This window comes from Ammospiza nelsoni, chromosome 2 (genome assembly GCF_027579445.1).
Source record: "Ammospiza nelsoni isolate bAmmNel1 chromosome 2, bAmmNel1.pri, whole genome shotgun sequence".
In the NCBI taxonomy this organism is placed as follows: Eukaryota; Metazoa; Chordata; class Aves; order Passeriformes; family Passerellidae; genus Ammospiza; species Ammospiza nelsoni.
Window position 1 is genome coordinate 119,486,306 of NC_080634.1, and position 13,479 is coordinate 119,499,784.

The following is a 13,479-nucleotide window of genomic DNA, read 5'->3' on the forward strand; positions in this document are numbered from 1 at the left end:
TTGGAAAATTTAAAACTACAGCAAAGAAAGGACAAATGAGCAGCATTTTGACGTTTGCAGCCTCTGCTGAGTTTCATGGAGTGGAGTTGAGATCTTAAATTATTCCCCTTCCTGCTCAATCCAAATCCAGGGCCCAAATTCCAGGTCTGAGGCAAAATCCCTTTAAATCCCAAACTTTCTGTCCACTTTGTGATTAAGAAAACCTTTGAGAAACCCCTGGGTAAGCCACAGTCTTGCAGCTGGCACTTTCTACCCCCAAAATGTGAATTTTTAGAGGGAGGGCAGCCCAGGGAGCCAAACCTGGGGCTCAGATTCCCAAATCCAGGGCTCCTCCTGGCTGAGCTCATCCCTGGCTGGGAGCCAGGCCTGTCCCACAAGGAAAAATCCTGGAAAAGGAAAGCTCTGCCTGGAGCAGGCAGCAATTAAAGCACCTCTCACACAGATTCAGCTTCAGGCAGTGTGCAGTGTATTCCCTCTGTTCTTCCAATGATTTTTCCAGAAAAAAAAAAAATAAAAGAAAGAAAAAAAAATCAAAAATGAAAAAAAAAAAAAGAGAATTAAAAGAAAAAAGAAAATAAAATTTAAATTAAAAAAAAAAAAAAAAAGAAAATACCCCCAAACAAAACCCACAAATCCAGACATTCATAACTCTTAAAGGAAGATGTAGGGAAAAAGAAAATGTTATTCTTTTTCTGATGCATTTTTAAAAAAATTAAGATATTCAGAAGAACTGGTTTCTTTTCCTTTCCAAAATTCCATATCTAAGGAAAAAAAAAGAGCACAAAAGCCCCCTAGAAATGATCCAACCACTGGATTTACATCAGAGAGCACGAGGTCTTTATATATATAAAAATAATAACACAGATTTTCCTCCTGTTTTCAACAAAAGAAAGGCAGAAAAGACACATGAACACTTTATTCTGATGTTTTTTCCCAGTTTGAAATGTGCACTTGATGGCAAAATGAAGCATCTTTGATTCTCCTGCTCCTACAAAAGCTTGGGGAGTCTCTAATTCCCACCTGGAATTTTCTGGCCTTACCTAAAAAGGAATTTTTACCCGTGCTCTGAACATTGTTTACCTTGAGGACCATGAGGTGGCTTTTGGCAGTGAAAGTTTTGGGATTTTTTTTATATTTATTTAAAAAAAAAAAAAAGTCAGGTTTTACTTTTAACCACACTTTTATTGCCTTTTATTTCCTCCGAAATAAACCCCCACCAAATCACATCCTAGATTTCTATATTTCCACTGCAGACTTCTTAATCTCTCATGTAAATCTCCATATTCTGGAGTAATCTCTGGAAAAAATGCTATTTATAGCATCCTGCTGCTGCAGAAATCTCCATTATCAATGTAATGCTCCGAGAGAAAAGCAAATCAATTTGCAGAGTTGTCAAACAGCAAGATAAGCACCCAGATTAAAACTATTCCAATTATTCTAAACAAAAAGAAACCTCAATTGTTACAGCAATGAAGATCCTGTGACAGACCACACACATCCCATGGCCAAAAGTGATTGTTTTTTTTTTTTTTTGTGATGGAGTTATCACAAATCTTTTCCACAGCAGCAATAAAAAATGGGTTTAAAAAAGGTTTCAAACAGCTGGGATTTTCAGTTTTTCTTGGCAGAGAGGAGTTTGTGCTCAGGGCTGACTGGGAGGACGCCACTGCACTCCTCTGCCTTGGCCAGGGGGCGTTTGATGAAAGCTCTTCTGATGACATCGATGTCCCGCCCCAGGTGATCCATCATGGGGGACACCAGGGAAGGGGGAGCCTCCAGGTCGATCAGGAAATACCTGCAAGGAGAAGCACAGCAAATCAGTCAGCCAAAATACCGGGATGGGACAAAATTAACCAAAATACCGGGATGGGACAAACCCCACCAACATACCTGGGCTGGGCCAAATCCACCAAAATACCTGGGCTGGAACAAAATCAGCCAAAATACCTGGGCTGGGACAAACCCACCAAAATTCCTGGGCTGGGACAAAATCAGCCAAAATACCTGGGCTGGGATAAACCCCACCAAAATCCCTGGGCCAAATCCACTAAAATACCTGGGCTGGGACAAATCCACCAAAATTCCTGGGCTGGAACAAAATCTACCAAAATACCTGGGCTGGGACAAACCCACCAAAATACCTGGGCTGGGACAAAATTAACCAAAATTCCTGGGCTGGGACAAACCCACCAAAATTCCTGGGCTGGGACAAAATCTACCAAAATCCCTGGGCCAAATCCACTAAAATACCTGGGCTGGGACAAAATTAACCAAAATACCTGGGCTGGAATAAAATTAACCAAAATACCTGGGCCAAATCCACCTAAATACTGTGCTGGAATAAAATTAACCAAAATACCTGGGCCAAATCCACCAAAACACCTGAGCTAGAACCAAATCAACCAAAATACCTGGGCTAGGACAAAATCCACCAAAATACCTGTGTCAAATCCACCAAAATTCCTGGGCTGGACAAAATCTACCAAATTACCTGGGCTGGAACAAAATCAGCCAAAATACCTGGGCCAAATCCAACAAAATACTGCGCTGGAATAAAATCTACCAAAATCCCTGGGCCAAATCCACCAAAATACCTGGGCTGGACAAAATTAACCAAAATACCTGGACTGGGACCAAATTAACCAAAATACCTGGGCTGGGACAAAATCCAGCAAAATACCTGGGCTGCAATTCAAGGAATTCTTCTGGGGGGTTTCTTAAATGAGAATTCCTAATTTTTTCCTGCTCCTGTGGAGTTTTTTGGTGTTTAGGTTTTTTTTTTTTTTTTTTTTTTTTTTTTTTTTTTTTTTTTTTTTTTTCTGTTCCTGTGGGGTTTTTTTAAATGGGATTTCCCAAGTTTTTTCTCACATTTTGGTACCTGGGGTGCTTGAAATAAAAGCTCAGGGCTAGCTTGATTTCAATGATGAGAAGTTCAATTGAACTCTGGTGGAATCATGTAATATCCTGAGCTGGAAGATGTCCCACAGGATCATCCAGACCCCCCAAATTCCCAGTTGTTCCCTGGGAATGTTGTCCCAACACTCCTGGAGCTCTGTCCAGCCCTGCTGACCCAAGGAGATTTATGGGGATTTTTGAAGGACTTTTGAATAAGTTAGAGACAGAACATGGATGGGTTTTGAGGTCCATTCCAACCCAAACCATTCCATGGATGGGATTTGAGGTCCATTTCAACCCAAACCATTCCATGGATGGGTTTTGAGGTCCATTCCAACCCAAACCATTCCATGGATGGGTTTTGAGGCCCCTTCCAACCCAAACCATTCCATGGGTGGGTTTTGAGGTCCATTCCAACCCAAACCATTCCAGAATCCCCCAATTCTCCCAGCCCACGCCCCCATGAAGCACCTCACAACCCAAAAGTGACACCTCTAAATGAAGACACGTTGTCCAAGCAGGACCAGACACCCCAATTTCATCCCAAAACTGCCCCTGACACAGAGGACTTTGCTCTGCAGGAATTTTGGGTTTTTCCTAAGTCAGCTCCAGCAGGAGCATCCCATGTTCCCAAAGGTGATCCTGGAGGGGAAATCCCCAGGACCAGAAGGAAATTGGGAATCTGAAGGAGGTGGGGCTGTGAACAAGCCCTGCTCGTGCCCTTCAGGCTGCACTGGGGTCAGTTTTTTGCATCACATCCCAAATATTGCACCCCAAGAGCCCCATGGGGCCAGGAGTGGCTCAGGATTGCAGAATCCACCCCTGGAAAACATGGGGAGAACACTTTCCCTCAGCCACCACCCTGATCTCACAGAGCAGCCACGTCACAGCCCCAGCTCATCCCCAAACCCTGCCCAGAAAGTCCAGAATTCTCCGTGGGAGGAGTAGGATGGTGAAAACCCACTGAAACCCCAAATCCTGAGGTGGGAGAGGAGCCCAGCACTGGCTGGGTGTCCCTGGAGCCAGGGCAGCAGTGCCAGCCCACCCAGCCCAGCATTGCAGGCGCCTGAGCTGCAGGAATTGCCCCAGGATGGTCACAGGGATTTGGGGGAATTCTGCTGGGCTCCCTCCTCCTCCTCCTCCTCACAAAGCCCCACAGCAACAACATTTGGCTTTTGGGAGCTCGGCTGCCCACTGCTCTGGGGGCTCCAGAGGGCAGAGATGGAGTTCAGGGACAGGAACCATTTCCCAGCCTGGCCAATGGTGTGGACGTGCAGCCCAGCAGGACCCGAGGATGCACCCCCTGAAATCTGGGAATGTGGGACTGATCCTCTGGTAAAACCACCGGTGAATCCAGCAGATGCCACCTGAGCTCTGCAGCCTCCCAGATCCTCTCACCTCCAGAATTCCAGCTGGAGATTCCTGCCCCTCTCCCTGATCCCACTGCCATCCCCGCCCTGCTTCCTGAATTCATTCCATTTCTGCCCAGCTCTCATCTGCTGCTTTTCATTGTGCTCCTAAAACGGCGAGAGGGTTGTTTTTTGGTTTGTTTTGTTGGGTTTTTTGGTTTTTTTTTTCCCCTTCCAAAGGCTGCTTTGCAACTTTGTGCTTTCTCTGCCATTAGCAAAGGGTGGAAATTTCCACTGACGCACTGTTGATAAGCCAAGGAAAGCAGGGGGGGAAGGGAGGATGAGCTGTTCCAGCAGATCTTTCTGACTCCTCTCAGGAAAAGGTATTTTATCAGAATTGCAGGCGCTGGGAAAAACGTGGGGTTTCAAAAACAACCACCTCTCTCCAACGTGAGCAAGATTGCCTCCCTGTGCCACGACAAAACAAAGGGAGAGAGAGGCAAGGGAGAGAGAAGCAGTGTAAAAAAAAAAAAATTAAAAAAAAAAATTGGATTTCTTCAGGAAAGAAAGAAGGGCTGGAAAAACAATGAGCAGCACAATGGACAATGACATCCCTGAGGAGATCTGAGCCCCTTCCCCTCAGACCTGCACACTGAAATCAGCTGCCAGGAGGCCAGGGGGGTTTGAAAGCCTCAAAGCTTCGTTGCAGGCAGTGATCTGTGACCCCACACTCTGCTGTTTGTGCAGTAAACAACCCCAAATCCCAGCGAGACAAAGCCAGGGAAAAATACAGGAATGCAGCAGGGAAAGCACCTCGTTCTTGCAAGGAGAAATGCAAAAAGCATTTGTGCTCTCCAGGAGTCACCAGGGGAGAAATGCAGGAAAATTCCACTGATTCACCATGAGCCCACAGTTATTTTCGTCCTCCTGCTTGACTGCAAACACAAGGATGATTTAAATGCAGGGGAGCAGACTGGAACACATTAAAACAATGCATTAACTCCAAAAAAAATTAAAATGTAAGATGGTCTCGAATAAAGGAGGATGTGCCTTTGCATATGAGGGAAATAAAAAAAAAAGAGGACCAAAAAAAGAGCCGGGTTTCATTTCTCAAATTTACCAAATTCAAGCCAGAAATTGTTTGAACCTTGAGTCCTAAGGATGCTCAAATCTGTTGCTTTCAGGTGGCCAGGGTAGGACTTCAAGGATCCTGGAAGAAAATTCCCTTTGAAATCCTCCTGGAATGCAACTCTGGGCCAAGGGGAGCAGTGCAGATGTGGTGGCCTTGGAAGAGGCTGTGGGGTCCCAAGGTTTTGGCCCCAAAATGTCTCCCTTGTGAGATGGTGGAAGATCCAAAGGAAAAAAAATGTTCTGAGGAAGAGCAGAGGTGAAAGGAGCAAAAAACACCTGGAGGAAACCACAGCAGGAGCAGGAGGAGCTCCACGTTGTCCTCATTAAGGTAATTCCGCAAAAAATTTTTTTTTTTTTAATTTTTGCTACCTGAATGTTCATTTTTAGGACCATGGAAATGGGGGAATTTGCTTTGTCCCTCCTCAGCAGGGCAAGCTCACGGATTGTCAGCAGGACCAGGACAAGTGCTGCCTTTAGCTTTTACAAATATGGCAGTGGAAATTCCTTGAAAATCTGGCAAGGACCAGATCCAACCCAAAAGCTGGACTTTAGTGACCAAAACTGAGCCACAGCAATGATGGGAATGATCCAGAGGGAGCTTGGGGGAGATACACCCACAGCCCCAGGAAAGGCACTTCCCAAATTCCATCCACAGGCACCTGGTGCTCAGCTGATTGACTCATGGGAAGATGTTTCATTAATTCAAAGATCATTAAGAACAAAATAAATTAAAATGAAAGTCAACCCCCTCAGATGGTGGCTGGTTGCCACCCCACCAAGCCCAGTGGCCACCACACTCAATAAAGAGCTTCCACAAGGGTGCCACAGGATTTGGGGGATTCTGGTGCCCTCACATCACCAGCTCTGCTCAGGGCCTCTAAAAAGCACCAAAATTCCAAAGGGCACTTCCACAGCTCAGGTGGAAAGGAGAAAACATCCCAAACATTGCAGGGCTTTGATCCCATATTTACATGGGCAAAAGTAATGGTTCAACTCATCAATGAAGAAAGCCCCATCTAGTGGAAGAAGACAATCAGCTGAGCAGAAAATACTCCAAATGTGCCTAAACCCACAAACATTGCAGCTGCCTTTGTTCTCATCCAAGTGCACTGCACAGCCAGGACACTTTTTTTGCCCAAACAGCTCAAGATGTTCTAAAATCCAAACAGCAACAAAAAGTTGGGTTGGGCATTTAAATTTATTTTGAGGGGGGTTAAGTAAGGAAAAAAGTTCCTTTTTAAGATTAATTAAGCTCCTTTCATGTGTTTTTGTTTTGCCCTCTTTGGTCTTCAAGAGCCATGAAAGGCATCAAGAGGCTCGACTTGAGCGAGGCCAAACACGTTTGGGGAATAAAGAAAAAACATGAACTCTGCATAATTTGGGTTCAACAAAGGGTGGGGAGAGGGCTGTTCAAACCTGTGAACGCTCCAGAGAACATTTCTGACAGGTAACCATTATTTACCATTATTTCACTCTCACAAATCAAGGCAATCACATTGCGCCCAGGTGGTGGGGATGATCAGAGGGCACTTCAACCTCTCCATCAGCGTGGAAAATTTCATCCTGCCACAAGCGGGAGGTTTAGAAAGGAATTGTGCAACTTCCAAAGCTCAGCTGCTCTGTGGGGAGAGGTAAAGCCTGAACATGTAAGAAAATTTATATGGAAATGTTTCCACAGAAGTCAAAAAAAAATTCCTGATCAACTCCCCAAAATGCAACTCCTGGGTGAGGATTCCTGATCAACTCCCAAAATGTAATTCCTGGGTGATAATTCCTGTTAAACTTCCCAGATTGGATCACAATTCCTGATCAACTCCCCAAAATGTAATTCCTGCATGATAATTCCTGATGAACTCCACAAATGCAATTCCTGGGTAGTAATTCTTGATAAACTCTCCCAAAATGTAATTCCTGGGTGATAATTCCTGTTAAACTTCCCAGATTGGATCACAATTCCTGATCAACTCCCCAAAATGTAATTCCTGCATGGTAATTCCTGATGAACTCCACAAATGCAATTCCTGGGTAGTAATTCTTGATAAACTCTCCCAAAATATAACTCCTGGGTGATAATTCCTGATAAACTCCCCAAATGCAATTTTTGGGTGATAATTCCTGATGAACACCCCAAACTGGATGAGAATTTCTGATCAACTGCCCAAAATGCAATTCCAGGATGAGAATTCCCGATCAGCTCCACAAAATGCAATTTTTGGATGATAATTCCTGATCAACTCCCCAAATGCAATTTCTGATAAACTCTCCAGAATGCAATTCCTGGCTGAGAATTCCTGATCAACTCAGAAATTCCTGGATGATGATTCCTAATAAACTCCCCAAAATGTAATTCCTGGATGATAATTCCTGATCAGCTCCCCAAAATGCAATTCCTGGATGATAATTCCTGCTCAATTCCCAAAATGCAATTCCTGCTCAGTTCCCAAAATGCAGCTCAGCAAGAACAAAGGCAAGCCCTGGGTTTGCTATTTCAGAGAGCACGGGGGCTGAGGAGACAACTGTGAGTGAAGAGCAAAACAAAAAGATGAAGAGGCAAAGCAAGCAAATAACAAAAGAAAATTGCCATCTTTTCAAACTGAAATTTGAAAGCAAGGAAAAAAAGAAACAACAAGGCAATGAAAAACTGGCAAATAGAACATGGGAATTGTTATGAATAATCAGAGTTTTGCTGGAGAAGTCATAAGTCATGGGATGGTTGGGTTGGAAGGGAATTGAAACCCATGCAGTGCCACCCCTGCCATGGCAGGGACACCTTGCACTGTGCCAGGCTGCTCCAACCTGGCCTTGGGCACTGCCACAGAAATAAATGTGCAACTCAATAAAATAAAGTGAATGAAATGATGAACATGTGGTGAGAAAGGTGTGAAACATTCCTGTGTCCCAGGCAGATGGAACACAGGGAATCCCACACATCCCAAAACCAAGGAGAAGGGAAGGCCCTGGTGCTCCATCAGGCCCCAAACCCTGAGCAGGCTGAGCTGCATCACTTTGCTCCAGAGCTAAGAATGGAAACACTGAAGTGGGGCTAGAAACCACCAAAAACTCTGAAATTCCAAGCCCAGTATTCCAAATTCCACCTCAGGCCCCCACACACACCTGCAGATCCTTGGAGCCACCACCTGCCCAGAGGAACGTGTGGATCTGTTTTGGTTTTTCCTGCTTGTTCTGGAGCTGCCTTTGGATCCTGTCCAAAGTCAAACCCCCCCCAGCCCAAGGGTGACCCCAAACACCCCCTGAGCCATGGAGAGGCACCAGGGTGGGGTTGGGGCAGGGCCAGAGCAAACACAGAACCACAAAGTGCCACCCCCAGTGCGCTACTATCGCTTTACAACCTGTTGGAATCTGCTCTGCTGTGCTCAGAGGGATTCAGAGCTCCTGGAGCATCTCAAACAGCAAACAGAGCCTGCCTTCAGCATTCCTTCCATTCAAAACCTGCCACTCACCTCATTTAAATCAGTTGGGTTTTGTTTGTGCCAGCCAGAAACACCTCTGGGACAAATAAAACCACCAAGCACCTTAAAAGCAATTAAAATGCAGCTCGTTAATAACAAGGAGTGATGAGTAAAAGAAATGTTTGGCACAAATCTGTGGGCCAGCAGGAGAGAAAGGTTGGGAATCTTTATTGAAATACATTCTTGCCCTGGTTTTTCACATTCTGGGCAAGGCAGGCTCAAAGTCTCACCTAAATTTCCATACCTAGAACCTGGTCCTTGGCACATTTTATCCAGCCACCAGCTGAATTGTTACAATATCAAACCATCCTCTGAAATACTTAAAAACCAAAATATTCATGTTCCACCATGAATACAATGAATGTGAATGAGTGGCTAATTCAGTTTAAAGATCAGTAAATCAGGGACTGAAAAGTTTGACTCTTTAATGAATCCACACAATTCCCAAAACTCATTTCATAATTTCAAAATGACCAAATTTTCATAATGAGCTACAGGCAAAAACTGCCAATATTAGATCTTCCAAAAAATAAATAAAATGAAAGGAGGAGGATGTCCAAAGAGATGCATTTCAGAGAAAAACCTAAATTTTAACACCTCATCCTCAATGAGCAGGATCTCCTGAGAGGGAATAACCCCATTGTTTGTAGGATGATCCCACTGTTTGTAGGATAATCCCGTTGTTTGTAGGATCTGGGGGCTTCAGGAGAGTCACTGCTCCTGCCAGTGACAGCTCAGGGCCACAGTCCCCCTGGGCAGGCTTGGAGAAATCTGCTTTACACAGCAATTGCCAGAAAATTCCTTTTCTCTGGGAAGTCTCCTGGATATTGTTCAGTTTGTAACAAGCCTGTATTCACTTTATATCCCCAAAATCCCAGAAGGTGCTGGAGCACTCCAGAGTTCAGGGAAAAAAACCCCTTTTTTTAAGGACCAACCATCCCTCCTGCTGATTTATCAATTTGTATTTTCTACTTCAACTCTTTCCCTATCTCTTAAATCCCCACCAAAACCTGCACAAGATTTGCAGGGAAAAAATCAGGGAATGGTTTGGGTTGGAGGGAATTAAAGATCATTCCACGGGCAGGGAAGCTTCCAGCAACCCAGCTGAGCCCAAGCCCCATTCCATTCATTTTTATATCATTATATTAAATTCATTTGCATATAATTAACCAGCCAGGAGGTCCAAGGAAATAATGGATTGAGTGTCCATCCCAAATCTCAAACATACTATAGGAAAATAAATCTCCAACTAACTACATGCTAGAGAAAAATAAATCAGTTAAATAAATCAGTTAAAATAAATCAGTTAAATAAATCAGTTAAAATAAATCAGTTAAATAGGAGTCAGGAAAATTAAAAAAAAAAAAACAAACTTAAAAATATTAAAAACCTAAAACAAGCAAAAAATTAAAAGCTTTGGAAGATTCAAGATGCTCCCCCAGACACTCATGAGAATTCTCACAGAAGCCTCTTCAGATAATTCAGAATAAACCAAGACTAAGGAAAATTGGAATATTCTGGATTATCCAATGTCCCACTCCACACCAACCTGCTCCAGAAGGGACACAGGAGAATTAGAAATTGGCTGGGGAGGAGAAAAAATTCCAGGATTTTATGGAAAGTCCAGGAGCTTAGGGAGGGAGGTGTCTGGAAAAGTTGTTTATTTTCTTTTTAATTTTGTCCTATTGAAAACAAAATATATATATTTTTACAGCTGCTGTAAAGTAGAACTGGCTGATTTTATAAGGTGGCTCCAAAACTGATTTATCACTTCCTATTGATGGATAATGTTTGATTTCCTGAATGTTTTCTTTTCCAGTATAAAACACTGCATGGTCCAGCAGGAACCCACCCTGCCTGTCCACGGAGCTGCAAAATTCCACAGGAAAATCTCCAGGAATGCAATCCCAAGGAATTCCCAGTGCTGCCAGTGCCAGCTCTGCATGGGAGATCCCAAAGAGAGGCACCCAAACCTTGTCCTGCAGCAAAGCAGAGATCTGGATCCTGCCACAGCCAGGGAGGGCAGGAACAGGGACTGAGAAATATCTGGGGACATCTGACCTGGGAGGAGGAGGAGGAGGCTTTGATCTGAGGTTTCCTGCCTGAAGGTTGCAATGGTTGGTTACTAAAGCCTTGTTTTACTCAGCACATAAAATCCACCTGCTCTGGGGGCTCTGCAGGCAGGAGGGGTTTGCTCAAAGCTCTCTGGGAGGATTTGGGAGGGCTGGGGAGGGGAGAGATGGATCCGCTCCATCCCAGAGCCCCCTGAGGCCAGTGGGGATCAGGAGAGGGATTGGGGTTGGGTGGGGATGGGATTGGGGTTAAATCTGGGGTTGGGATAGGAACTGGAATGGGACTGGGATGGGGTTGGGGCTGGGATTGGGCCCCTCAGGTGATTTCCCAGCTGCAGAGCTGCCCCAGCCAGGGAGGAGCTGGAGCTGCTGCAGAGCCCAGAGGAGGCTCCAGGATGAGCAGAGGGATGGAGCAGCTCTGCTGGCAGGAAAGGCTGGCACAGCTGGCATTGTTCACCTGCACAGGAGAAGCTTTGGGCTGAGCTCAGGGTGGCCTTGCAGGGCCTGGAGGAGCCCCAGGAAAGCTGGAGAGAGACAATTGCCAGGGGATGCAGGGACAGCACACAGGGAATGGCCTCACACTGAAAAATTCCAGGTTTAGATCAGATATTAGGAACAATTTCCTCCCTGTGAGGGTGGGCAGGGCTGGCATGGAATTCCACCCCTGCATCCCTGGCAGTGCCCAAGGCCAGGCTGGACACTGGGACAGTGGGAGGTGTCCCTGCCATGGCAGGGGTGGCACTGGGTGAGATTTGAGGTCCCTCCTATCCCAACCCATCCCTGGCTCCACCTCAGGCACTGCCATTGTGCCCGTGCCTGTTTTGCTCTCCTGCTCCATGTGGGGTTTTTCCAAACCATGCCTTGACCCTGGCAGTTTTGCAATGCAGGATGAAATCCTGTTGCAAGCCCATGGGAGATGAGAAATTCCTGTCTCAGGACAGAATTAGTGATGACCTCATCCTGCTGTCAGAGCAGAAGCATTTTATAAACATGAAAGCCTTTTCCAAGGGCAGAACAAGGAGCTGCTGTCCCTCTCCTTGTGCCAGGGGGGAGCTGAGGCACAGGCATGAAATTCCAGTGATTTTGGGAGAGGTTGGATGACCGTTTATAGCTTGGGTGGCAGCACTTCTGCAGGCCAGGTTTTGGGTTCTTCAACAGAAGACAGGAACATCTCCAGAACTTTGGAGAAGAGATGAAGAGAAGCCATTTCTGCAGGGGAGCGGTGCCAGGGCCTCATCACCTCCACAGGGAGGGATCCTCCCCAGAACCCCATCCAACCCCACCCTCTGGCACTGGGAACCCATTCCCCCTCTCTGTCACTACATGTCCTTGCAGAAAGTCCTCTTTCCTCCTTTTTAAATTGTTCCTGAAGGTTCTGGAAGGGCTCTGAGGCCTCCCCGAAGTCCCTCTTCCCCAGGCTGATGGAACAGGAGTGTGCTGGAGATCCCCCCTTCTCCTCTCACCATTCCCACGTAGCAGGAGCACCACAAGGTGCTCAGAAGAGGGAATGAAACCAGGAGTGACCCCATGAGAGCTGATCCAAGGAGGACTTTGCAGCTCTGGAGTGCCCTGAGCTTCCCCAAGGAAGAGCAGGGCTGGCCAAGCTCCTGTTGGATGCTGCAGGATCGGGAGCAGCTCGTTAATTGTTAATTGTTAATTGTTATTAGGATTAAGCAGCCCCAGCAGTTGCTTAGCAACATCTCCCAGGCCTTGGAGAGGCAGCAGCCATTTCAGAGGTGGCCTCAAGGAGCAAAACCACCCTGGGCACGGCATGGGAGCTGCAGCATCTCCCTCTGCACTGTGGGGTAATTCCCATTTATTGTGTTTCCATAAAACACAGGATTACCCTAAACACCCTTAACTGAGGGGCTGGGGGTGCTCATCTGGAGAGGAGAAGCTGCAGGGAGAGCTCAGAGCCCCTGGCAGGGCCTGCAGGGGCTCCAGCAGAGCTGCAGAGGGACTGGGGACAAGGCCTGCAGGGACAGCACCCAGGGAATGGCTTCCCACTAAAATGGGAGGAATTTAGGTGAGATATGGGGAAGAAATTCTCCCTTTTGAGGGTGGGCAGGCCCTGGCACAGGGTGCCCAGAGCAGCTGGGGCTGCCCCTGCATCCCTGGCAGTGCCCAAGGCCAGGCTGGACACGGGGGACAGTGGGAGGTGTCCCTGCCATGGCAGGGGTGGCACTGGATGACCCCTAAAATCCCTCCCAGCCCAAACCATTCCATGATTCTGGACTTCATCAAACCCCAAAACTGTTTTAGGAACACAACCAAGCCTTACAGGGCACTTTAATGTTAATTATTAACATTGGAGGAAAGGATCCCATCCTGCCAACTAGGAGATTAGGCTGAGCTTTATCAGAAAACAGCCTAAATATAGTCATTTAAAAAATAATAATATTGTTTATGTTGGGGAAAGTTCTGCAGTGCAAACACCACTGAAAACCACCACAAAACGGACAGCACTCAGAATAAAACACACAGAACACACAGACAACACACCCAGCTCCTTGCTGAGAGCCCCCCCAGGTGCCACCTGCAACCCAAACATCCCCAAGGGCT

General features: G+C 46.1%; 1 protein-coding gene across 1 annotated transcript in view; it reads right to left on the minus strand.

Moving 5' to 3' along the window:
- Window positions 1–1,161: 1,161 nt before the first annotated feature.
- MRPS6 (mitochondrial ribosomal protein S6) overlaps window positions 1,162–13,479 on the minus strand; it is a 42,973-nt gene continuing 30,655 nt past the window's right edge. The window contains exon 3 of the mRNA XM_059466609.1: window positions 1,162–1,795. Within this exon, the coding sequence (XP_059322592.1) occupies window positions 1,612–1,795 (184 nt within the window). The 3' untranslated portion in view covers window positions 1,162–1,611. The remainder of the gene's footprint in view (window positions 1,796–13,479) is intronic.